Raw genomic sequence first — 27,052 nt, 5'->3', positions numbered from 1 at the left:
CCCTTTCCAAAGATGGCTGCTTGCTAGCTCCTCCCCACAGCAGCTGCAAATTCTTGTTGCAGCTGCGGTGGTGGGTGCCTCTTGCTGGGCTACTGAAGTTGCACTCTGCAGCTCCCTGCCCTCTGCTCTCTCCAAGGCCAATAGCTCAGGACTTTGGCCTCGAGGCAGAGCCTCGACTCTTAAGCAGAAAAAAGGGGTGGTGCAAACTTGTATAGTGCAATGCTTGCCTTCCTAGCGAGGAACATGGTAAGTGACTTTCTCTGCTGTCTTTGAATCTTTGGGGGTACAGCTGCGAGGAAAGGGCTCAGATTCTGTGGCTGGAAGAAGAGGGGGTTTTGGCGGGGGTGGGGTGGGGTGCAGGGTAGGTGGATTAGGGGGTCTGACTTCGGGGAAGATCCAGGGGCAGGGCTGTTGGAAGGAGGAAAGGAAGAATTAACTCGTGTCCTGTAACTCTTGCTGCTTGTTTTCTGGAGAAGGAACATTCCTGATTTCTCCCTCTCTAGTGGGTGTGTATATTTGGCAGAGCACCCTTCGTCTCCAAGATATGTGTGGTTTTCTTTGGCAGATCATGTGAGAAGTTATGCAAACAGGAGAATCTTTTTTCTCTAATTTAAAAAGTACAGGATGATTCTTAGCCAAAGAATGATAGAAAACAGAAAGAGACTCGTTTTTGGTTCTCTGAGTGGGGGGATTTGAACCCTGGTCTCTGGTTTCTAGTCCTCATTTAAACCCCACTACAACCCTGTGAGGCAGATTAGGCTGAGAGTGAGTGGCTGGCCCAAGGTCACCCAGTGGGTTTCATGGTCGAGTGGGGATTCGAACCCTGGTCTCCCAAGTCCTGATACTCTATCCACAACACCACACTGGCATATACGACACACATATATGTAATATTGTTGTTGTTAATAATAAAATGCTTATATAGCCCATTTTTAATATTCGAAGGACGTCTCACACATGTTTGTGATAATGCTCACGACATTTGTAACAGCTCAATCTTTTAGTGTGGCAGTGCCTGTACTTTGGAACTCCCTGCCAATTGATATCAGGGAGGCACCTTCACTGTCCTCTTTTCAACGCCTGCTAAAAACATTTAGGCGAGACCTACCCAAGGGTTTAGAAAGTTGGTGTGTTTTAATCCGTTTTCAGTCCATTGTTAACTTTTCGAAAGTCTTAAATTATAGAATTGTTCATTTTTCTTAGTGATTGTTTTATCTTTTTTTGTAAACTGCTCTGAGGTTTCTTACAATCATGCGGTGCATAAATTTCATGAAATAGTATAAATAAAAAAATCTTGTAAAGTAGGCCTGTATTATCATGCAAAGCCAGTGTGCTAAAGTGGTTAGGTAAAGGTAAAGGGACCCCCGACCATTAGGTCCAGTTGCGGAAGACACTGGGGTTGCGGTGCTCATCTCGCTTTACTGGCCGAGGGAGCAGGCGTACAGCTTCCGGGTCATGTGGCTGGCATGACTAAGCCGCTTCTGGCAAACCAGAGCAGCGCACCAAAATGCCGTTTGCCTTCCCACCGGAGTGGTACCTATTTATCTACTTGCACGTTGACATGCTTTCGAACTGCTAGGTTGGCAGGAGCAAGGACCGAGCAATGGGAGCTTACCCCGTCGCAGGAATTCGAACTGCTGACCTTCTGATCGGCAAGCCCTAGGCTCAGTGGTTTAACCCACAGTGCCACTCACGTCCCTCTTGCTGCAGTGGTTAGGGTGACAGATTAGGACCTAGGAGATCAGGGTTTAGATTTCTTACTTGGCCATGAAGCTCACTGGGTTTGACACCCTCTCAGAGTAGCCTACCTCACAGAGCTGTTGTGAATATAAAGCGTAGATGGGGGGGGGGGAACGACCCATATATAGTAGCTTGAGTTCCTTGGAGGAAAGACGGGGTGCAAATTTAATAATACGTTTTTAAACAAGAACATCACCCTTGTAATTGCAGATGATGGGGCAAGGTGTAAAAAAATCTTTAAAAATAATTTTAAAATAGTAAATGTTTAAAAAATTGCTTTTTTTATTAGAAAAATGTGCTAAAGTCTCTCCAAAATAACCTTAGCTTCATAGAAAATCTGAGTTGACTAGAAGGAAATGAATGCAGCAGGTGTCTTTGGCATCAATTTTTAAAATGTTTGTTGAAGACTTTTCTATATTGTCAGACGTAACATAGAGAAAAGCGAGAATGCAGCTCTCCCTGCTTGGCAGAATCTCGGCTATCAAAATGAATTTGTGGTCTAGGATGCTGTTTTTATTCTAATCAATTCCAATTGTAAATAATTCAAGCTGCTTCAAAACATGGAAGAAGGATATTTCTAAATTCATCTGGAAATGGGGAAATCCAAGACTTAAACATAAAATTGTGAAAGAGGAGGCGTTGCCCTGCCAGATCTGCTAATGTATTATGAGTCAGCCTGTTTGTGTTGATTAAAATAATGGATTACATTGGATAATGCAGACATCCTGGACTTGGAAGGTCATGATTTAAAATTTGGCTGGCATGCATGTATTTGGTATGGGAAGGCGAAAATTTATAAAAGTTTTATGAATCTGTATAGAGTTTGGGAGAAATATAAAAATCTGCAGGAAAGGAAAACACATGTATGGCTATCTCCTATCGAGGCTGTTACAATTAAGAGAGTTAATATGGCTAGAGAGTGGGAAACTTACAGGGAATTGCTGCACTTTACAGAGAGGGAAGCTAAACTGAAATCAATGGAAAATGTAAGGAGCCATGCTACAGATTGGTTACAATATCATCAGTTATATGAAATGTTTAAAATAGACAGGAAAAATGGTTTTTCAGACCAAAGCTCACAATTTGAAAAAGAACTACAAAACAAAGAAAAACCTTTGTCTGAAACGTATAATCTGTTATTAGATTGCAAAACAAAAGACGAGCTTGTCAAAGCCTCTATGACACACTGGGCAATAGATATAGGGCAGAATACAGATTTTAACCTCTGGGAAAAACTTAGAAAAAGTGATTTGAAGTTTACAGAATGTTATTTTCTGAAGGAGAACTACTTGAAAATGATTTACAGATGGTATTTAACTCCAAGTAGGCTTGCTAAGATGTATAAGACTGAATAAGACTGAAAAATGCTGGAGATGGAAAGAGGTTGAAGGAACGTTCCTTCATATGTGGTGGACTTGTAAAAGGGTAAAAAAGTCTTGGGAAATAATCCATAATGAATTGAAAAAACAGGTTTTAAAGTCCTTTAAAAACAACAACCACCCCAGAGTTCTTTTTGTTGGGGATTATTCAGACTGAAATTCCCAGGTGTCAAAAAAGGTTATTTATGTATGCTACTGCTGCGGCCCATGTTTTGTTAGCCCAAAAATGGAAAACGAGTGAGGTCCCAACTAAAGAATGGCAACTTAAGCTAATAGAATATGTGAAGCTTGCAGACTTAACATACAGAATAAGAGAACAAGAACATACATTTAGAGAAGATTGGAAAAGGTTTATTGAATATATGGGGGGGGAGTGTACACCTGAAAACATTGGCAACATTAAGATAAATTCAACAGTGTAAATAAGTTTTGATGGATGCAATAATGGAATACTGAATGGTTTAGTTTTTGTAAAATATGCAGAGATTTATGATATGCAAAATGAACCATGGAAAGAGAAGAAGGGAAGTCATTGATATGTTAATGAAATATACTCTTGAGTCCTGTAGTAACTTCATGCTCTTTATTGCAGCTTGTAAAACAGTCATTGAATTGCCCCCCAAACATCAGGCTTTTATATACATTATTTACACAATGAGTCCCGTCTGATTGGCTGATTCTGCTTCCCTCCTGGAGCCTGATTGGTCTTTTACTGCAGGCTAATCAGTTGTTGCATTCTAGGATCCTACTTGCCTATTGATCTAGGATCCAAATTTAGTACATAAGAGTTAAGGATGTTTAAATGAGTATTTTAAATTGTAAAACAGAAAAGTTAATAAAAATTATATATAGAGACAGAGAGACAAAGTGACAAGTCTGTTACAGTTAATTGGTGATGTATGATTTTAAAAAACTTTTCTTGTGCCTATGTCTATTGCGTACTGCTTTGATTTTTGTTCTAATGAAATTGTGCTGTATATGTATTTTTGATAAATAAAGATACCGGTAGGTTAAATTGTTTGTAAAGCAGCACTGAAACATGCTGGTAGTCACAATGGTCTACGCTTCTAATCTCTTAAAAGTAATACATGACCTCCTTTCAGGCCCAGAGTTAAACACTACTGTATAAAAGAAATGTGGAAGAAAACTGAGGTTTAGCATTACTAAGGGCAAGATGTCCTATCTCCACTGTGGGAGACCATAAGCCTCTGAATACCATTTGCTGGGAATTCCAGTTGGGGAGAGTGTTGCTGTTGTCTTTAGGTCCTGCTACTGGTTGGGTACTATGAGAATAGGAGGCAGGACTATTTGGGCTTTGGAGGCCTGATTCAGCTGTGGGGCTCTTCTGGTGTCCTTACACATGCTATGCATTACTGCGGGTTTCCCAGAGTCTGAAACCCTGTTTTGCCCAGTAAGTAACCTCCCTGATCCTTAACTGTGAATCAAGTCCCAGCTTATTCTGTTGGACTAGCTTCCAAATAAGCATGCACTGGAATGCACCCTTGGATTTCAACGAAATGAACTTGCTCAGTTTCCTTTCACACATAGAGAAAGATCTGCCTCTGGTCTCTGATGGCAAATTATCCAGTGAAAATGCCTCATGGCCAAAGGTTTTGGATTATGTTGCATCATGTCTCTGTTTAGTCAGGCAATATTTACTGAGAGGGTAATAAACCATTCCCACCTCCCATTATTTAGGGACAGAGTATGGTGAACCACTCTTTAGTGAGCCCTGTCTTGAAGTAAAAAGGTGGACCACCTCAGTGAGGCCTGTGAAATGGGTGCATTTGGAGAGGGAGGCAGGTGCTTCCTCTTCTGCTATAAAGTAAGTGACCATATGTTTTTTTCTGCGGATTTTCAGGCAAAGCCATCAGGTTTGCTGAGGCCGGTGGCACTGAGGAAACTTCCGGGCCGGTACCTTGCCCACCAGGAGAGCTTGCCTCGCCTCCCCATCCCGCCTCTCCAGCAGACATTGGACCGCTACTTGTCTGCGCTCCAGCCCATCATCACTGAGGAGGAACTCAGCCATACCAGGGAGCTGGTGCAGGATTTTCTGAAACAGGGCGGTGTTGGGGAGAGGCTACAGAAAGGACTGGAGAGAAGAGCCCGGAAACATGAGAACTGGGTAGGTCACAGCTGGAGGAGGTCAGGACTGCTGTAGCAGGTGTGAAGGTGTTAAAGCTGTCATGTGGTCCCTTTTTCATCTGGGGAAGGCAGTTGTTTTTATTATTGAAATTACTAAAAATTTGTAGACTGCCCTTGATCTAAGGATCAAGGGGCGGTTTACAATATAAAAACAGAAAAATGCATAACATAATAAGCAAAAACACACACACACAGTTTAAAAGGCCATTGATTGTTTAATTAGCCAGAAAAAGTAGGTAGGTAGAGACAAGTTTTCATAATACTATAAGTCGTGACATCCAGTGAAGTTTAATGATGGAAGTATGCAGGACAGACAGAAGAGAATATTCTTATTCACACAGTGCAAGGTTAAACTTTGGAACTCCCAAAAGAGGCAGTGATGGCAGCAACAACAACAACAACAATTATACTCTGGGCGGCTTCCAACAGTACATTAAAAACACAATAAAACATCAAACATTAAAAACTTCCCTAAACAAGGCTGCCTTCAGATGTCTTCTAAAAGTCCGTTGTTTATTTCCTTGACATTTGGTGGGAGGGCGTTCCACAGGGCGGGTGCCACTACCGAGAGGGCCCTCTGCCTGGTTCCCTGTAACCTCACTTCTCGCAATGAGGGAACCACCAGAAGGCCTTCGGTGCTGGACCTCAGTGTCCTAGCAGAACGATGGGGGTGGAGACACTCCTTCAGGTATTCTGAGCCGAGGCCGTTTAGGGCATTATAGGTCAGTACCAACACTTTGAATTGTGCTCGGAAACATACTGGGCGCCAATTAGGTCTTTCTATGTACTGGGAACCAATGTAAGCTACCAACTTGGATGGCTTTAAAAGAGGATTGGACTAATTCATGTAGGATAAGGCTATCAATCGCTGCCAGCCATGATCAATCAATCAAACATTCAATCATTTTATTTGTATGCCAACTATCCTCTGCCTCCAAAGAGGCAGCAATGCTTCTGAGTGCAAGTCGTTAGGAATCACAAGTGGGGAGAGTGTTGCTCTTGTATTCAAGTCCTGCTTATGGACTTCCCTTTGGGGCGTCTTTTTCACCACTGAGAGAACAGGATGCTGGACTAGATGGGCCACTGGCCTGATCCATTATCTTATGTTCTTACAAGGAGGGGGAAATGGGGGTGGGGGACCGACCATGGCTAGAGTTGTTAAGGTATACAGCACCCTTGTCCAGTTTGAAATGAAGTTGTGCAAATTGCATTAGAAGCTAATGAGCATCCCCCCTGGCTCTGCTGGTAGAGATGTGAAAGCCCAGAAAAAAACTGGAAAATTGGGTGGGGGAATCACCTCCCCCCTCCATACACACAAATTTTTGGATTCCCCCACCCCCCTGGTCTTTGGAAACAAAACTAGAAACCATTTTTCAAGGGGAGAGGCAAAATAGGCGGAAAGGGACAGTATTTTCTCCACCCTGCAATTTTTCTGTGCTCTCTCCCCCCCCCCCCAACCAGGTCTTCACATCTTCATCTTCTAGGCCCTAATATGTCATCATCCCCTGTTCTTCCTCTCCACCCAGCCTCTCTTTTTAAATACTTTTCAAATTTACCGTTATACATTTCATTAGTTTTACAATCATTTTAACATTTCATGGTTTGACTTCCCCCTCTTTCTGCAGTTCCTTAAATTTATTTTTTAATATCTTCTGCATATCCAAACTCATTTAATTTGCTCATTTAATTATCTACTTTAAATATATACTCGTATGAAACTGCAGGTTATTACAATAATCCTGCCAATTTATCTGTAAATATTCAATAAACCATTTCTATTCTTTTATAAAATGTTTGTTATCTTGATTTCTTAAGTTTCACCATTTCTGCATATTCCATAAGTTTTTGTATCCATTCTTCCTTTGCTGGGACTTCTGCTTCTTTCCATTTTGGGACAAGTAGCATTCTTGCTGCTGTAGTCGCATACATAATTAAATTTCTATTCAGTTTAGGTAATTTTGTCCCTATAATTCCCAAGAGAAAAGCTTCTAGGGGTTTTTTATACAAAGGTTACTTTAAACATCATTTTCAATTCATTATATATCATTTCCCAGTAAGCTTTAACCTTACTACAAGACCACCACATATGATAAAAAGAACCTTCTTTCTCTTTACATTTCCCACAGTTATTTGATTTAGATTTATACATTTTTGTCAGTTTACTCAGTGTTAGATACAGCGGCATTGCTAGCCACTCAGGTGTCTGGTGCGGGGGTGGTGTCCTGAAGCCAGGGGCAGGGCAATCTGCCCATGGGACTGGGCGAGTCTCTCTGACGCTTGGGACCTCTCCAACACTTCCCCCTCAGCTGTAGGGCAGCTGAGGGAGAGGCAGTACAATGGTACCTCGGGTTATAGACGCTTCAGGTTACATACGCTTCAGGTTACAGACTCCGCTAACCCAGAAATAGTACCTTAGGTTAAGAAGTTTGCTTCAGGATGAGAACAGAAATCATACAGCGGTGGCGCAGCGACATCAGGAGGCCCCATTAGCTAAAGTGGTACCTCAGGTTAAGAACAGTTTCAGGTTAAGAACAGACCTCCAGAACGTATTAAGTTCTTAACCCGAGGTACCACTCTAGGCAGACGCAAGTCCCACGCTGCCGTTTTAGGCAGCGTGGAACCTGCAGGCGCCTAAATCACCACATCACTCCTAAAAAGTTTTGTGAGCCCTATTTTTTTTTTTAAAAAATAATCTCATTTTGTCACACACACCCCTCAGTGATGACACCTGTGGCAGGCTGCACCCCCGTTCCTCCGCCACTGGTTAGATTTCATATAATTTTCTCTCATACCATAACATGCTGTAAATTTTATATCCATATTCCACAATCGTTCCCACGCTTCCATGTCTATATTATGATTGATATCTTTTGCCCAGTGCATCATTGAGGATTTTACTTCCTCGTCCTTTGTCTCCCATTCCAATAATATTTTATACATTTTAGACAACACTTTTACCTTACATTCCAACAGGTCTCTCTCCAGTTGTGATCTTTGTTCCCCAAACCCTCATATCCTATCTTTCTTAAATACTTCATTCAAATGATGATATTGTAACCATGCTGTTAATTTCCTTGATAATTCCTTAAATTGTTTTAATTTATACTCTCCTCCCTCTTGTTTTAATAAATTTCTGTAAGTTGTCCACCCTTCTATCATAATCTTTTTCTCATAATGTGTGTGTTTGTGTGTGACTACATGTGTGTGAAACACAAGCAAAATGTCAGGAATCGGCAAAAAAAAATACATTGCCAATTCTCTTAGAACACTAATAAAAAATTTTAAGTAGAACTCTAAAGGAATGAACCCCTCCCCCACCAGTAGCAATCTATATATACTAGAAAAACTCAGTAAAGACATAAAAACTGTGTTATACTTAGAAAAGACATTCTTATCATTTCCAGTTCAGGCAAAACATGCTGGGCTTCTGGGTTGAGGACCGAGGCCCATATTGTATGGAAAAACCTGCCTGTTCTATTTTCCATTCTGCAGCTAGATTAGCCTGTAGCCAATATTCAAGCTTATAAGGATCCTTGCCCTCTCCAAAAGTCTTGTTCACACAGGGTATCAAGGGAAGTGGAGCGGTGCCAGCTAGCCCCACCCATGGAGTTTTGGCCATCCGGGGCACACTATGGCAGGGTGGGGCTAGCCAGCAACGATTCCCACCCATGCACTGATAACAACACGTTGAGTGAAACACCCTACTCCCAAATGGCATTGGGCTAATGATACCTTCTCTGTTCTCATCCCAGCTTTCTGACTGGTGGCTGAAAACCGCATATCTAGAGTATCGGCTGCCTGTGGTGGTACATTCCAGTCCAGGAGTAGTTTTGCCCAAACAGGATTTTCTGGATCGGCAAGGGCAGCTAAGGTAATTGTGACCACATTGGAGGTTCAGGTTCCAAGATGTGTTTGAAAATAGGATGCTGATTTAATTATGCATTGTGAACTCTTATCACAGAATACCAGCTACTGAAAGGTAACGGTGGTAGTAAGGCTCCATGCCCTGCTTTCAGGCTTCCTGAAAGATGCTGGTTGGCAAACACAGAATTTTGGGCTGGGATTCCTGTGATTTTAGCTGGGATTCCTATATTGCAAGGAATGACCCTTTGGATCCCTTCGAACTCTACAGTTCTATGATTCTGTGATTTACTCAGCAGGTCTCTTCCTTAATGTGGCCTCAGCTCAAAATTTGGAAGCTAACACTGCCTATCTTTAACCAAGAACCCTCCGCAGCATACATTTGAAGCTGTGTCCTACTACTTTAAACAGTTGTAGTTTCACCCAAGGAATCCTGGAAACTGGTTTGTTCAGGATGCTGAGAGTTGTTAGGATGAAGCTTCATGGAGGATGATCAGCTTGTCTGCAGAAAGCAGGTACACTCCAGAGGTGAGACATGGGTGGCACTGTGGTCTAAACCACTGAGCCTCTTGGGCTTGCCAATTAGAAGGTCGGTGGTTCAAATCCCCACGACGGGGTGAGGTCCCGTTGCTCTGTCCCAGCGCCTGCCAACACAGGCCGCTCAAAGCGACATACCAGAAAAACCCAGCATATACATACTTTAAAACCAGGGTGGGTGGGTAGTGGGGGAAATACATTAAAAACCATTCCTTGCACTCTAAAAGGCCATAGGCAGTTAACAGCCAAAGGCCTAGTTAAAAAGCAGTGATTTTGCCTGGCACCTGAAGATATATAACAATGGCGCCAGGTGAGCCTCCTATGGAGGAGGCACACAAAGAAGGGTCTCAGATGATGGTTACAAGGACTGGGTCAGTTCATATGGGGAGACATAGTCTGTAAGGTATGGGGTCCTGAACCACATGAGGCTTTATAGGTCAAAACCAGCACTTGGGCCAGGAAACTAATTGGTAGCCAATGCAGCCAGGTCAGGATTGGTGTTACATGCTCAAAACATCTTGCCCTGGTGAGAAAGCTGGCGACCGAATTATGCACCAGCTGAAGTTTCCGAACTGTCTTTAAAGGCAGTTCCGGGTATAACACAATGTACTTTAAATATCACATACACCCCCGCCCGGCTGCTTTGCAATCCCATATCAATGTTCCTCTATGCATGTGCACACAGACACACACTCATTTCCTTTTTATTTTTGGCACACACTATCACACTTTTTGGGGCTGGGTGCACAGACTTAACTTTGCAGATTCAGTGTCAAGGGGAAGGGAAACCTGAGCTCACAGTCTGCGGAGGTGGAATGTTTCAGGGTATAGATGAAAGTGCGGGAGCAATTAACCAAAGGTGAGACTGGAATGAAATGCAACAGGGCAGCTTCTCTGGGTGTAGCAGGATGGAATATATATTTAATTGCACCTTTGCCCCAGGGATCTGTGTTGTCCTTTCCCTGTAAGGACGCCTTGACCTTTGTACAGGATCACCTTTCCCACACTTCCCCCATCAGCCTCTGTTCACCTTTCATCTTTTCTCCTGCTGTGTTTATAAATACTGCCCAATCAGAGAAAAGAGCAAGGACCAGTGGAATAAAAGATCCTCTGCCTCTTTGTGTTGACACTCCAGTGTCTAAGGCTGCCTGTCCTGGGTAAATCTGCCACCAGGGTTCAGCCCCAGAACGTACTGAACCCTGATGCTCAATCCCAAATAAATTAATGAAGAGAGGAGCAGTGATACTTAAAAAAAAAATCTGTAGATGTTTAGCCCAAATGGCATATTGTGTTTATTTGAAAGTAAGTAAAGCTTGACCTCTCAGTCTTAGGCCTTTCTGCTTGTAAGTAAGTCCTGGCTGAGTTCAGTGGTGATTTGTTTGCTAGTTCAGAACTCTTTCCACCTGCAGGATAGGTGTTGCAATTCAGCAGGTTATTGAGGTAACCCAGGTGGCTGTGGATGTTGCTGCTTTTGATTGCGTCAGTGAAGGCAGTTGGTAGTCCTAAAACCAGGTGTGGCAAGCATCTGGGCTGGGGGCCAAATTTGGCCCTCCAAATCTCTTTGTGAGGCCCTTGAGACTCCCCCTCAGCCACACACACCCCTCCAGGCTGCTACTCTCTCCTCCCCACTCCCCTTGAGTGCAGCTGCTTACCTGGAATATGTTGCGGAACTGTCACAATGCCTCTCTTATTCCTGGATGGAGGGTGGAGGGATGTTATTTGTGTGTGTATTCTGGGTTGTGTATGTGTTCTGGGTTGGGTTCAGCTACATTTCATTTGTGGTAGGCACATGCAAATTAATTTCTGTCAACTTTTGTGGGTCTTATCTAAGTATGGCGTTGGAAATAGCCTTCTGACTTTATTGTGGCTAGAACATAGTCTCCTGGGGAAAAACCAGTCACATCTGTTGCACTGCCCACGTTTTTCTCTCGCTCCACCCACCCCCAGCATGTGGCCCCTGGAAGGTAACCCATGGCAGAATGTGGCCCTCTGGCTGAAATTGGCTCCTGTTCTCTCTTTTTTGTACCTATATCTTATATTCTAATAAAAAATAAATGGATTCAAACTCTTAGTAAATATGTTGATAGCTTTTTAAAGCTGCCTCTTTTGCTAAAGAGTAATAGTTTTATCTGTTAAGATAATTGCCCTGCATTTTTGTAGATCCTCTCAGATAAGGCTCCTTGGATTTTTTCTTTTCTTTAAATGTTATTTCATTGTAGGAATTCAGAGGGGAAACCACCGTGTGTGTGCGCACACGCGCGCACACACATGTGCGTTTGCGGGGGAGGTGCATTTTCATCAGAAAGAAATCTAAACTGAACCGTGCTGGGTTTTACATAGAATCACAGAATCATAGAGTTAGAAGAGACCCCAAGGGTCATCTAGTCGAACCCCCAGCAATGCAGGACTCTCAACTCCAACATACAGATAGCCATTCAACCCCTGCTTAAAATCCTCCAAGGAAGGAGATCCCCCCACCTCTCTTGGGAATCTGCTCCACTGTCGAACAGCTCTTACATGTGGGGAGTTGTGTCACTCCATCTCCACTGACCATCATGCAGCTGCGTTCAGACATGCAGCAGGCACACGCACCCAGCAGGACCTGAAAAATGGGACAGTTTTATCGTGTGATTCTACGGAATGTATAAACTAGACTGGGATTCCAGGTGTTTTTTAAGTATAAGGCCGCTGGCTGAGGATCTGCATAAGGTAAGAGCTCTTGCACTCCTGCTGTTTAATCTGTGTTACATCTCCATTTCCCCACTGCTTTCTGCTTTTTGCAGGTTTGCTGCGAAGCTGATTGAGGGGGCTTTGGACTTCAAAACCATGATTGACAAGTGAGTTGCCTCTTCTTTCCCACCCACCCTCCCAGTGGTTCACTCCCCCCCCCCATCCCTCCCTCCTCTCCTTTTCCTTTCCTTCTGTGCCCTTTAGATTGTAAGTCTGAGGGCAGAGGCTGTCTTATAACTAATCGCCATCAGCCACCCTGGGAGCTGTTTTTTGGCTGAAGAGCGCTGGGTCACGACGTTTTAAATAAATATATGTTCGTATTGCAGTATCTGTATGCATGATGCTTAGGTACAAAAGGGCAGATCTCTGCCCCACAATTCAAACTCCTGCATGAGAGTAAACAACAAAAGAAAACAGGATAGCAATACACTGTTATTTTCAGTAGTACGTATTTCAGCTCTGTTAGGGTTTTAGTCTTAATCTAATTGACTACAGGCAAGACTTAATTCTGAATATATCAGGAGTATTCAAATCCTCCCTCAGCCATGAAGCTCACTGGATGTGGCCTTGGGCCAGTCACTGCCTCTCAGCAGCGGGTGGACTTTGGTAATCTTTTGTAACATGGTGCCCTTTGCGAGGGGGTGGACTTTGGTAATCTTTTGTAACATGGTGCCCTTTGCGAGGGTAAAATTTGGCACCTCCAAATGGATCTTCTCAGTTACGGATTTTGTGCCCCCTCGACTTGGCACCCTGCCTGCACTGCCCTAAATTTGGTGCTGCTCTCAGCCTAACCTCCCTCACAAGGTTGTTGTGGGAATTACATGAGGAGGGGAAGAACCATGTAGTTCACCTTGAGCGCCTTGGAGAAAAAGATGGGGGGGGGAATGCAATAAATAATCCCCCTGCCTGTCTTATACACACCAAGGCTTGTTCACACGTTACACAGAACATGGGTACACAATGTCTCCACATAGGTACAGGTTTTTGTGCAAAAGAGGGTACACTTGTTGAATTGTGCAGCTCAACTGTTTGTGGACACAGATTGTACACTTGCTGAATGTAACATGTGAACACTCCTGCAGACACACACACACCTTTGTCTGATCTGTTGAAATTTGAAACGGCCTCCTTGAGTCAATTGCCCTGATTTCAAAAACAGAGCCATAGTGATGTTTTTTTCTTGACCCGAGTTCCCCATGCCTGCGACAAAACTGAATGTTTGATTGTGGAACTGTGCCTGGCTCCATAAAACAGCCTCCCTCGAAGGCCGTCCGACAGCAGCTTTATACAGGGAGGTTTTCAGTGTTTCAGGTTATTTATGTTTTGATATTTTGGTGGAAGCTGTGCAGACCAGAGCGGCTGGGGCAGCCCAGTCAGACAGACAGCATATCATCATCATCAACAACAACAATTTTGAATCTTCTTTCTCTTCATTGTTCCTTGACCAGTGAGACACTTCCTGTGGAATACCTGGGTGGGAAACCCCTCTGCATGAACCAATACTACCAAATCCTCTCTTCCTGCCGTATCCCTGGCCCCAAACGGGACTCTGTTGTGAATTACGCAAAAGGAAAGAAGCCTTCAACGCATATCACTGTAGTCCACAACTTCCAGGTATGCAGGCAGCTCTCAGTTAATTTGAAGTTTTGGGACTAGACCACATGCTCCTTTTTTCTTCACATTCCCTGTGCCATCTCTGTATAAAGGTGGGGTAGGCATAGGGTTGCTGGAGGGTTTTGTTTAGTTCACATTTTTAAATAAGTTCACACAAGCAGCCTAATAAGCAGGTTGGAATGCCCTTACTAGTTTCTGCACACATCTGAGTTTTGTGATGCACTTTACTACTCCAAAAACAATAATGAAAATAAGAATGCAAGAAGAGCCCTGATGAATGAGGCTAGTGGCCCATCTAGTCCAGCATCCTAGCAGTAGCAACATGATGCCCATTATGGGAAACTCGGTAGCAGGATTCAAGCACAAGAGCAACACTCTCCCTTCCTGTGGTTCCCAGCATTGCTGTCTCCAACCATAGAGGCAGAGAATAACCACCTGTGACTGGGAGCCATTGATATATGCAACAAATTTGTCTACTCTTTAAAGCCATCCAAGTTGCTGGCCATCTCTACCTTCATGTGGGAGAATATTCCATAGCGCAGCTTTATTTATTTACTACTTCTGCGCTTCATCTTAAGGTCCCAGGTTACAGCATTAAAACAAAATATTAAAAACAATTAAAAATAACTTACCTTCACATAAGTAAGGTGGGTCTTAAAACTGTACACCTCAAGTGTCAAAAGCCAGGGCAAAGCAAAGCATATTTATTCCATCATTTGCCGGAAGCTGTGTAATGAAGGTGCCAGGTGCACCTCTGATGGGAGGGAGTTCCACAGCTTAGGGGCTGCCACAGAGAAGGCCCTTCCTTGGGGCACTGACATTCCCAAGCCTTTAAGTTAAAAGGAACCACCAAGAGGGTCCCTTCTATTGATCTCAGCATCCAAGAGGGTCTGTAGGGAAGGAGGCAGTCTTTCAGATGCTTGGGAGTATGCACTGTGCGAAGGACTTCCTTTTATCTGTCCTCCAATATTCAGCTTCACTGGATGTCCTCAGGTTCAAGTGTAAGGGGAAAACGCGTCAGCCATTTGATGGACCAAGTTCAGCATTTTATGTGTGTGATCCTCACTTGGTCTATTTTGAATGAATAAATATGAGTGCCAGGCACCAGACTCTCCTCTCCTCTCCTCCCCTCTTCCCAGTTCTTTGAGCTGGATGTCTACAGCAGCGACGGCAGCCCCCTGACGACTGACCAGATATTTATTCAGCTAGAGAAGATCTGGAACACCTCCCTCCAAACCAACAAGGAGCCAATTGGGATCCTGACCACCAACCATCGCAACAGCTGGGCCAAGGCCTACAATAACCTCATCAAGGGTCAGTCTTTTGAAATGGTACCCGTGCCATTGAACTGGCTGCCTTACCCTTGTGGAAGGAGATGCCAAACTGGGGACGGGGAGTGTACCTCCCTAGCAGGTGGGGGTGAAGGTTGAAATTTGGCCCAGCCTCCTTCCCACTTCCCAGAACAATATGCAAGCCCAAACACAGTTATCCTTGAAAACATGTCCATCTCAGGGTGTGTTGATGCAGTTCTCCAACTGCATAAGGTGGACAATAAAATATTTTTGTGGTTCCCCATGGCTCAGATGCAGGGTGCATATTCACCAGGAACTGGGCATTTAGTATTATTGTGGGCCTAATTTTATGCAGCTCCCTTCCAGTCAAGGTCAGACAGACCCTCTCTTCCTGTTGAACTTCCAACCCCTACTTTTTTTATTCCAATGGGCATTTTTGTTGAGGTTCAATTTTTTTCATTTCAGCGGATTTATATTGTTATATTGTATTTTTGTAAACCACGGAGAGATTCTTGTAGTCAAGTGGTATATAAATTGTTTAAATACAATAAATTTCTTAACCACCATTGGGTACCCGGGTGGATTAACACAATAAAAACAATTCCAACCTAGATTAGTTTGTTCTTTCTTGTATTTTATGTTGAAAAGTGTGTGTGTGTGTGTGTGTGTGTGTGTGCGCACACACACACACACACAGTCCCAACCATAAAAATGTAAAAACAATCCCATATATAACCAATGATACAGACATTTAAAAACAATTCCATATATAAAAATAGTTGAAAATAGCTCTGATTCTACCAAGAGATGGACTGTAAAATGCATACGCTAAAATGTGCACTAATAAGAGCTCTATTGGTTTTTTTAATTATTTTAAAAAAGCATGCAGAATTGCATTGTATTAGGGAAATTTACTTGCAAAAAGAAAAAGTGTATATTAAGACAAAATTATAAACGGTTATTGAATGCACGTGGAGAAATGTGTGGTAAAATGTTTTGCACCATTTCTGGTCCCCCCCCCCCGACTTTTTTCTCCAGACAAAACCAACAAAGAGTCTGTGCGTTCAATTGAAAAGAGTATCTTCACTGTCTGCCTGGATGCACCAATGCCCCGTGTCTCAGACGATATCTACAGGAGCCGTGTGGCTGCCCAGATGTTGCACGGTGGGGGTAGTCGCTGGAACAGTGGGAACCGCTGGTTTGATAAAACGCTTCAGGTGGGTGCTGGGATGTGTGGCTAAAGTGCAATAGAATTATTTCCTACAGCAGTTCCATGAAGGTTTAAAACTCTGTTTTAGCTTCACTGTAGGGAGACATCAGGGATGAAGTTCCACCACTCAGACAGCTCTTCCCTTAAATAGCTCCCCTTCCATATCTATCCATCCATCCATCTATCTATCTATCTATCTATCTATCTATCTATCTATCTATCTATTTATCTTCTATCAAAGGTGTGTGTTAGGCTGAACTTTTTCTTTGGTTTATTACTGTAGATCATGGCATAAATAAAGGTTGGCATAACATAATATGAAAAAAGATCCCCATTATGAGCTTCCTTGCCCCTCATCTCTGGCTTGTTCAGCCCTTCTCTCACTGTCTCAAAAATTGCTTTGCAGTTTATCGTGGCCGAGGATGGCTCCTGTGGTTTGGTGTACGAACATGCTCCCTCGGAGGGTCCCCCTATTGTCGCCCTACTAGATCATGTTGTGAACTATACGTAAGTTTCTGTTGTTTCTCTGTGAATGTGATCCTTTCTCCTCCTGGGAATGTAAGTGGCTGTGCCCATGATGGATTGTTCATGATAATACTTATCTTTTATATCATGGGTTCCCAGTGGTCTGCAAGCTGCATTCAGGTGGTCCATGGCATACTTGTGGATTTCTAGCCAAAGACAGGAGATGGCACGTGCATCACATTAAGTGTTCATATTCATTTTTAACTCTGGCTATTGCTTCTGTTATGTCCAGGAGCCCTTAACTTACATGGGGATTACGTTCCAGGAATCGCACCTGAAGCCAAAAGCGCATAAAGCCTACCTACTTTCCACCCCCTTAATTTTTTTAATTGCGGAGCACATAAAGCTGAATGCACACAAGTTAAATGCATATAAGATGCGGGCTTACTGTACCAGTATCTCATCGCATTACAGTTTGGAATTCTATGGAATTCAAATTGCAGTAAACTGTGATGTATAAGAAATCAAAGAAGCAATAAATATACAATTAAAAATCATTCAGCATCTAGTATGTAGGCAGAAAAAAATAATTAAGAGGTCTGCCAGGACCCTCATCAGTTTTCAAGTGGTCCATGGGGCGGGGGGCGAGTTTGGGATCCACTGTTTTATATAATGCACATATATTACTTCATAGTAATTTTTTATAGCAGGGGTTGCATATATATATATATATTTATGGCCCAAGGGCTGCATTCATTTGTGGCCAATTGTTTGGGGGCCTCATGCCAGCAGTGGCTTTGGCCACCCCACAGCCACAGCCACACAAGCCTGCAGGAGACCTGCTGTATAAACTTACATGTACGAACACCCACCAAGACTGTGCATAGCCTCCCATTCCTCATGTATGCAGATGGGGATACACTCAACAGATGACCAGGCCTCTGGGCATGGTGGAAAGGTTTAAACCTTTTCACCCTCTCCAGCTCTGTGTTTATTTTATTTTTATTTTATAAATCTTTTTTAGCCATTACTCTCCATATTTGTTAGATCTTGAGGGGGTGTTTTCAGAGGACCACTTCAGTCTCCAGGGCTGATGTTCACTACCCCTGCCTTACACCAGCCTTGTAAGGTGAATGAATATTATTCCCACAAATGGGCCTGCAGCAAAATGTTGCAGCGTACACCTAAAAACTGCTCTTCTGTTTATGGAGTACCAGGGAGCCATGCCATTTTCAGGATATTATAAGTTGTAAGGGGCATGAACAAGACATGTTGTTCTCTCCCCCTGCCTTCCATTGTCATACCATTAAAATCCCGATTAAAACCTAAATGCATAGGTAAACAGGACCATCTTTGCCTGGTGCCTAATATTGATAGTGCCAAGTGCACCTCACAGGGGAAGGCAATGCTCAGCCAGAGAGCCACCACTGATAAGACCTTGTTCTTTTTGCCACATTTCACGCCTCCCTTGGAGGGGGCACATGAAGCAGGGCCTTATGCATCCAGGATCCTGTTCTTTGCTGTGTTGTATAGGATGTGATGCTCATAACTGAAAACACCACCTTCTGTTCTTAACACCTCTTTGGTGGTTGTTCTTTGGTAGAAAGAAACCAGAATTGGTGAGATCTCCCATGGTTCCCTTGCCAATGCCTAAGAAACTCCGGTTTAACATCACCCCAGAAGTGAAGAATGATATCGAGAAAGCGAAACAGAACCTTAACATGTGAGTTATCCATGGGGCACAATAGGAGTTTTCCAGAGGAGACAGGTTCAGGAATGAACAAGAGGAAAAAGACTTCCCCAGAGTCATGCCAACACAGGATGGAGACTGGCTATCTCAGCTTCCACTTAAAGCAAATATGAAGAGGGGGGAATCAAGTTTCTAGTTCCTGTGAGGGGCTGTTTAGAATCTTGAAGATCTTTTCATTGGGCTCAGAGTAATTATCTTTTTTGTTGCTGTTGCATGCGGTATCACAGACGGGCAGAAAGAAGTAATCTGCAGTCTCTTAAAGGGCCGGTCATTCTCCTAGTCCTCTTAAGTTAAATGTGTAGCAGGCAGGAAGCATTGAGTTAAATGTGTAGCAGGCAGGAAGCATTGGAGCAGTAGCTGATGGAGATACCAGCAGGGATATTGCCAGAAACATCTAGCTCTCCAGCCTATTGATAAACATCTCAAGAAAGCACGTCTTCCTCTGTCCTTCTGCAGCCTGGTGCAAGACTTGGATATCAGTGCAATTGTCTTCCACCAGTTTGGGAAGAATTTCCCCAAGTCGGAAAAGATCAGTCCAGATGCTTTTATCCAGATTGCTTTGCAGCTGGCCTACTACAGGTAGGTGACAGGGAAGGGGTCAGGTGCTCTACTTTACTTTCTAGTAGCAATCAGAACATTCACAACAACTTTCTTGGGTCTGCTTGACAGTTTATGCAGTCTGAACATACTGAAACCAGGGTTAGGGAAAAATTTTCAGCCCAAAGGCTGCATTCCTTCCGGGAGGCCGCATGCTGGGGGGAAAGTGGGAGAGCGACAAATGATAAGTTTACCTTAGTGTAGTACTTAGTGTAATAGTGTAGTGTAACACACTCATTACCCTCTAACAAGGCAAGCATGGACTGTTATCAGATGTCAAGGACACATTCTAGGCACATCAGAACTCATGGATAGTGCAAAGCAAGGCATTGGGTGTGGTCTGGGGAGAATACCAAGGGCCAGAGAGAGAGGGCTGGAGGGCTACTTTCCTGGCCTAGAGCCAGCGGGTTCCAAATTCCATAGAGGAATGTTTTTCCAATTTCTGAGGCATCCTTCGGTCCCGCACCCCAAGGCATTCAGTTTTAAATTCAGGAGGGGTTCCCTCCTCTAGGAGGAACTCGCCTCCTGTGTCCCTGCAAGGTGCACTGCTTTGGAAGGAGCAGGGGTTCATTCAGAGATGCGACAGGCAGCTGCAGAGGCCCAAAGGTTCTGCGACACTCCTTGCCCCCTGCAAAAAGAAAGGCACAAGAATAAGCGGTAATGATATTTGAAAGGCCTCAAATTGAAACCTTCTTGAGAACTTCCAGCAAAGGAGACTAATGGGACCCCAGTAATTGTGGGGTATTCAAAAATACCTGTAAAAGGACCCTCTCTGACAGGCTGCTGTGAGAATAGGATGCTGGAACTAGATGGGTCCCCTTCGGCCTGATCTAGCAGGGCTCATCTGATGTGCGTTCTCTCAAATTCTTCAGAGAGTCATTTCTGATCTGCTGGCTGTTTCTTCTGCTTGTTTTTTCTGTCAACCTCCTCCTAGGATGTATGGGGAGGCCTGTTCCACCTATGAGAGTGCCTCACTCCGGATGTTCCGCCTGGGCCGGACAGACACGATCCGTTCTGCCTCTGTAGATTCTCTCAAGTTTGTGCAAGCCATGGATGATTCTGGCAAGCAGGTGGGAAAAGCGGATTCCTTTGCTGCCCATATTGACCCTTAGATGGCTTCCCCCCTCCCCATGGAGAGCAAGAGGGAAGTTCCCCATTGCATGAGGGCCTTCAGCTCATGCAGCACTGGATGGAACCCAAACAGAACTTATAAACCATGCTGGATCGAACCATTCAGAATGGTCTCTTATGAATAAAGGCTTCATTTGTTAAAAGAAGATCTGTCAGCCAGTGATAACAGGTAGCAATTAGAACTACCAGTTAGAGACTGTTGTCCTTGGCAACCAGAGCAGCCCAAATGTGATCATAGAGAGGAGAAGTCCTGCTTCATGGTTACCAAAGGAAGTGAAACCCCTAAGGGTGCAGCAGAGGCCCAGAAACTGTTCTGCTGGAACATACCTGTTCTCCTTGCTATTTTTATGAAAACGTTAATGTTTCATATTCAGTATACCGTATCTTTGTTTTTCATTGTAAGCTGCTTTGTATATTATATTAATAGAAAATTGAGATATGGCTATTAAAACTAAGAGAGGCTGCAATCCAAGCCCCACTTACCTGGGAGTAATCCATACTTAATTCAGTAGGTCCTACTTCTATGTAAAAATGGTTAGGATCGCACAATAAACATCTTTTATTCACCACATATCAATCACCGAAACGATCTTAGCTTGAGATTGGCGATATGACAGACAACGAGCAATGGGACAGCCCATGTTACCCAAAGACCATTTGAGCTTTAAAGGGTCTGGGGAGAGGTTTCCTGTGATGACCCTTTTTACTGGAAAAATAATACTCTTGATGAAGAACAGTCAGCACAGATGTGTGAAAAGTTACCTTGGCTACCAGGCCAAGTTCAGGGTGTTGCTGCTAACCTATAAGGCACTATACTGCTTAGGACCAGGTTACTGTAATTCAGAGGTCACTAGCAGGAGAAGCTCTCCCGCAGACCACAGCAACCTACTCGGTATATAAAGGATTATCCCTTTATATGCCCAGTAGGTCACTGTGGTCTGCAGGAGAGCTTCTCCTGCTAGTTTAAAAGACCTCAGAAGCTTGCTGTGCAGTAACTCGGAGCAGGGCCTTCAGTGTGGTTGCCCCTGTTCTGTGGAATGAAATTCCTGACAATACATGACAGGTTCCCACTATCTGCTCTTTCTAGGAACCATTTAAGATACTTTTTTTTCAACAAGCTTCCCCTAGCAGATGTTCTCATTTTGCTGGAGAAGAGCGGAAGAGTGAAGAAGAGCAGAAAGGAGAATGTGCCCAGGCAGGGAGAAGGATGAATAGATACACCCTCTTCCTGTCAGGGCACAAGGAGAGTGTTCTCACAGAGTTCTCCCTAGCAAATTTACAGGAAAACTCTGCGAGCCTCAAGCCCTTTGTGCACCTCTGCTGTGGGTATCCATTCTGTTTGTTTAAAAAATAAAAACCTTCAAAATGATTTTCCAAAAATAATAAAACAATAGAATTATCAGTAAGAAAAATGAACAATAATCTTAGACTCTGAAAAAGTTAAAATAACAGTAGCCTAAAAACAGTTTGAAACTTGCATTGACTTTCTAAGTATCTTGGTAAAGGGACCCCTGACCATTAGGTCCATTTGTGACTGACTCTGGGGTTGCGGCGCTCATCTCGCTTTATTGGCCGAGGGAGCCGGCGTACAGCTTCTGGGTCATGTGCCCAGCATGACTAAGCCGCTTCTGGCGAACCAGAGCAGTGCACGGAAACGCTGTTTATTTTCCCGCCGGAGCAGTACCTATTTATCTACTTGCACTTTGACGTGCTTTTGAACTGCTAGGTTGGCAGGAGCAAGGACCGAGCAACGGGAGCTCACCCCGTCGCGGGGATTCAAACCGCTGACCTTCTGATCGGCAAGTCCTAGGCTCTGTGGTTTAACCCACAGCGCCACCTGCGTCCCTCTAAATATCTTGGTAGGTGTGTCTAAACAAAAATGTTTTTAGCATGCACCGAAAAGAGTGCAGTGGAGGCACCTGCCTGATGTCAGTAGGCAAGGAGTTCCAAAGTTTAGGTGCTGCCACAATAGAAGATTGAGTTCTTACAAATGCAGAATGGAAAATAAATGAAAGAGTTGGAACTCTTGTTAGGCAGGTGGGCTGTTGAAATGGAGTAGTTTTCGGCAGCTGTGCTTTCTCATTCCTCCCTCAGGACCTGGAGAAGTTGGAACTACTGAGACAAGCCACCCAGGCTCATCGTGCCTACACTGACATGGTAAGTTCCTATAATGCCCCATTTGCCTTAATAAGCCACCCTTCATTGATACAGAGCAGATTCTCTGGTGCTCCAATAGGTGCCTAGAAGGAAGGGTTTTCAGTGTGTCACAGCAGGAGTCTTGCCTGCTAGTGAGCTTGCAATTACTTGCATAAAACAAGAAAACAACAAAAGAGGTAGCCCTTGGACCACCTCCTATGAGATCCATAAGGTGGGTGAGGATCCATCTATATGCCCATTGCTGAGTGGACACCCAAACCAATTCACACATTGTTCAGGAGGTTGGTGCAGATCAGGACCAACTTTTACTGGATTCACTTCATATCCCTACTTGGTACCAAGTTATCCAGGAGAGAGCCTTCTCCCCTGCCCCAATTTAGACCAACTAGCCCACTTTAACTGTCAGAGAAAGCCCTTGTGGCCATGCCTGTCCTGCAGAAATCTGTCTGGTAGAGTCTACTCTGCAGTGGCACCCACCTCGTGGAAGGCACCTGAATTCCACCAATTGCTGGAAATCTATTTGCCCAGATAGCCCCCACCTGCTGATGTTTTACTATCCCTTTTTCAAAAATCTATTTAAAGTATTTACCAGGGTTCAAATTCCCCCACTTGGCCATGAAGATCCTCAGGTGACCTCTCAAGATTGTTGTGGGAATTAAACGAGGAGGGGGAGAACTACCTTAAGCTCCTTGGAGAAAGTATGGGATAAAAATGCAGTGCAGTAAAATAAAATAAAATAAAATAAAAAATTGGGTGCTATAGCTGTATCTGGCTGCAGAGAGAGCATTGCTGCCCATTGTTTGTTGGTGTAGCTTTTTGCAATGCGTTTCTTTCAACCCTTTAGGCAATTAGAGGGGACGCAATAGATCGCCACCTCCTGGGGCTGAAGCTCCAGGCCATTGAGGACCTTGTCAGCATGCCCGAACTGTTTATGGATACTGCGTATGCTGTTGCCATGCACTTCAAGCTCTCCACCAGCCAGGTAAACAGCAGCTCGCCTGACTAATCAAGGAGGGGACATGTGGACTTGTTGAATTAAACTAAATAACCTTAGTTAGATTTTGAATAAAAGTGCAGCTAATTGTTACTGTTTTGAATTTTACTGTGTTATGACCTTTCGTGGGTTGTGCAAGCCGCTATTCTGAATGCTTTTTGGGGGGGGGGTTCTGGTGGAACGAAGCGGGGTGGTGTCCTGAAAGAGCCTGGGGACCACTGATACAAATGAATATGTCTCCTCCCCCTCCTCTGTAGGTCCCCGCAAAGACTGACTGCGTAATGTGTTTCGGCCCAGTGGTCCCAGATGGCTACGGGATCTGCTACAACCCCATGGACGAACATATCAACTTTGCCATCTCGGCCTTCAACAGTTGCGCCGAAACAAATGCAGCCCGGATGGCACATTACCTAGAGAAGGCCCTCTTGGACATGCAGCTGCTCCTCAAATCGAACCCCAGGTCTAAACTTTAAAGGTGGGGGGAGTTGCGGTTTAAAGCCTTGGAGGCTCCAAAATCCAGACAGTTGCACAAAGGCTTCAGCTGCAGGGAGTGTCTTACAACCCTGATCTCCATGGAGCGAGGCCGGTTTGTGGTTCTAGGACTGCTAGGCCAAAAAACAAACAAACTAAGCTAAAATAAAAATACGTTTGGTTTTTGTTTTGAAAGGAGCTTGGAACAGACAGACTTTATCCTGTGATCATGAAGTGCCTTATTGCTTCCCCAGAATTGGGGGGGATAGGTTTTTTTCTTGTCATACCTGCATTTTGTTTTTGCTGTGAAAACAAGAATATAGGAATGGCAGCCTGCTTCCCACCTCAAACAAGTCCAGAGGGCAGGCAGGGAATTCCTGCTTCCCTGTAGACCAGGGGTAGTCAACCTTTTTTTACCTACCGCCCACTAATGCATCTTTCTTGATGGTAAAATTTCCTTACTGCCCACCAGTGCTCGATGGAAGGAAGATTCAGCTTGTGCTGTAGAACCCCCTCCCACCCACCTAGGATCCTGAAACGCCCACTAGTGGGCGGCAGGGACCAGGTTGACAACCCCTGCTGTAGACACTGAGAAGGAACTGAAATTAACTTGAGGCCGCCTCTGGATCTGTCACCAGCTGCGTTTCCTCATGGCCTCTTCATAGAATTATAGTTGGGAAGGATCATCCAGTCCAGCCCCCTGGGTTCGGTCTGGCAGCTCTGTGCCAATCCTGTGTGCTTGGGGTGGTTTGCTTTATGATGGGGAGGTGGGCTTCTCAAACCAAGGAAATATGGTCGCCTTTCTACTTTGCTGCTAGCTTGGAGAGGGGATCGTTGCAGTGTAGCTTTATCTGTTTTCTATGCCCTCAACACCCATCCACAGCTCAGATCTCCGTTTTATGTTTGCTTGGGTTTTTTAATATCCTTGTGTGTTTTGGGAATCCATCAGGATGGGAGCACCCCCTGCTGTAACAGGTTCCTATCCCCCTGCAGATCCACCCATTTTATTGTTTGATAATAAAGCACTCTTCGTTGTTGAAGAAGTAGGTGTTCTGGCCATTTTCACTGTAGATTGCCGACACCTCACCCCACCTGACACAGAAGTATGCGAAGATCAAGCAGTCTAAAGGATTTGCTGGGTCTTGGTAAAATCTACGAGAAACTGGTGAGAAGTCAACTAGTCGGGGAGAAAGGATGGGGCCTGGCTAGAAGTAAGAATCTGCCGGGGGGGGTGTCTCCAACCCCCCTGTTCTATCCTCCCTCTTTTTGGAAACTCTTGATACTATGGCAGGGCTGGGAAACATGCAGCCCTCCAGATGACTTATAGCACCTTAGAGACGAAAAAGTTTCATTATAATAAGAGATTTTTGTGGACTATGGTCCATTTCAACTGCAGAAGATGCAGGTTAGCAAGCATTATGTACCCATTTGCACACAAACCACAAGTGCCTGCTTGCCAGTTCAGTCTTCCCCTGCATCTGATTGAACTGTGGTCTAGGAAGCTTATGCCAAAATAAACATGTTAAATTTGTAATTGCTGAGATGACTTTTGTGGTTGTTACTTGATCTCTCAAATCTGGCTCAGGTGTGGAATTGGCACCAAACTTTTTGCCTTGATAAGATTTTTAGAACAGGCATGAGGAACCTGTGACCCTTTGGGTGTTTTTGGACAGCATGGCCAGGGGTGATGGGAGTTGAAAGTCCAACATCTTGGGGGGGAGGGGCACTTCCAAGTTGCCCATCCCTGTTTTTAAAGGCAAAATAGCAAGGCCAAACACAGGCCATATGCCAAGTTCTGAATAAATTCCTATCACTTTGGGCATGAGAAGAGAAACATTAGAGGCAGCAGCACAGAGTTGTGCTCTTAAAGGCTTAAGCCCACTCAAGTCTGTATTGGATTTGTGCCGAAGAGATCTGCGTTGTTTCCCTTATAGAATACCATTTTCTGCTGTCAATGTGTTCAAGAGGCATCTTGGCAGTCATGAGGACTAGCCACTGGCTTTTATGGAGGTTGAGATTAAAGAAAATCCTCCTGTTTTACAAGTGCCTTATATTGCCCACTCTTAGGGAGAAAGGGAGATTGTGTTAATGTAGGACTGTTTACATGTTGCCATGTGTTTCCCCATTTTAAACTGTATTTGGTATGTTTGTGGTTTTAATGGTTTTAACCTCATCACTTCTTTGAAGCTTACAGTGCTAGATTCAGGTGTTAAATATGATATATTTTTTAAAAAAACCAACCCTGATATTTATACATCAGTGTTCTATGTAAAATTATTGAAAGTGGAGAGAGCATGAACAGAAGTCTAGGGTTTGAATCTTACCTTAGCCGTGAATGTCCCTGCAATCTTAGTACAGGCCTACCTGATGGGTTGTTCATTTCTAAGGATCGTCGAGATGTACTTTGAGCTCTCAAGAGCTAAACAATTACATTTTGAATTGCCAAACTACTTAATGTATGCTGGTTTCCCATCACTTATGGTATTAAAAAGATAAAATCTTCATTGCCCAAGCGTTCAGCAGTAGCTTCTAGCATACTGGAATGTTAGAACAGGTGCTTTCTCAAAGCACTGCAGAATCTTTGGTGCATGTAATTTTATAATGCTTCTGATGAATGTTTGCATGATCTGCTTGTAAATTGTAATATATGTATGGATGGGCCTAAAAACGCTCACTGGTATTGTGTGTAAACTTAACCCAATTAAAACTGAAATTTTAAGCTGTTTGTTTCTGCATACTGGTACTGAAGATGGTGTATTTTCTTCACTTGTGCATAGCAAAAAAGTGAAACATTACTGTAAATGCTTAGATTGTAGATGCATTATTAGACACAAAGAAAGCTAGCTTCCTCCTCTCTGTGCTGGCTGACAGAAGTAGCTCTTTCCAGGAACCATCAGCCACTCTATTCCCCTCTCACCATTGGGTTTTTTCACTCGCCTTCTGCCCCATTGTATCAGATCTGTTCCTCAAACTGACCCT

At 44.0% G+C, this 27,052-nt stretch overlaps 1 protein-coding gene across 1 annotated transcript; it reads left to right on the top strand.

Annotated features, from left to right (window-relative positions):
* CRAT (carnitine O-acetyltransferase) lies at positions 1-26,792 on the top strand. Its single transcript, XM_080989839.1, has 14 exons — positions 1-246; positions 4,981-5,244; positions 9,017-9,135; positions 12,446-12,499; positions 13,841-14,006; positions 15,146-15,320; positions 16,337-16,515; positions 16,915-17,015; positions 18,577-18,696; positions 19,180-19,302; positions 20,255-20,390; positions 22,546-22,608; positions 23,453-23,590; positions 23,860-26,792. The coding sequence occupies exons 1-14, from the start codon at positions 220-222 to the stop codon at positions 24,073-24,075; spliced, it is 1,881 nt and encodes a 626-aa protein (XP_080845965.1). The 5' UTR covers positions 1-219; the 3' UTR covers positions 24,076-26,792.
* The last annotated feature ends 260 nt before the right edge of the window (positions 26,793-27,052 follow it).

The sequence above is a fragment of the Podarcis pityusensis genome (genome assembly GCF_964106645.2).
Source record: "Podarcis pityusensis genome assembly, chromosome: Z".
NCBI classification, from domain to species: domain Eukaryota; kingdom Metazoa; phylum Chordata; class Lepidosauria; order Squamata; family Lacertidae; genus Podarcis; species Podarcis pityusensis.
This window is presented reverse-complemented; position numbering and strand designations above follow the sequence as displayed.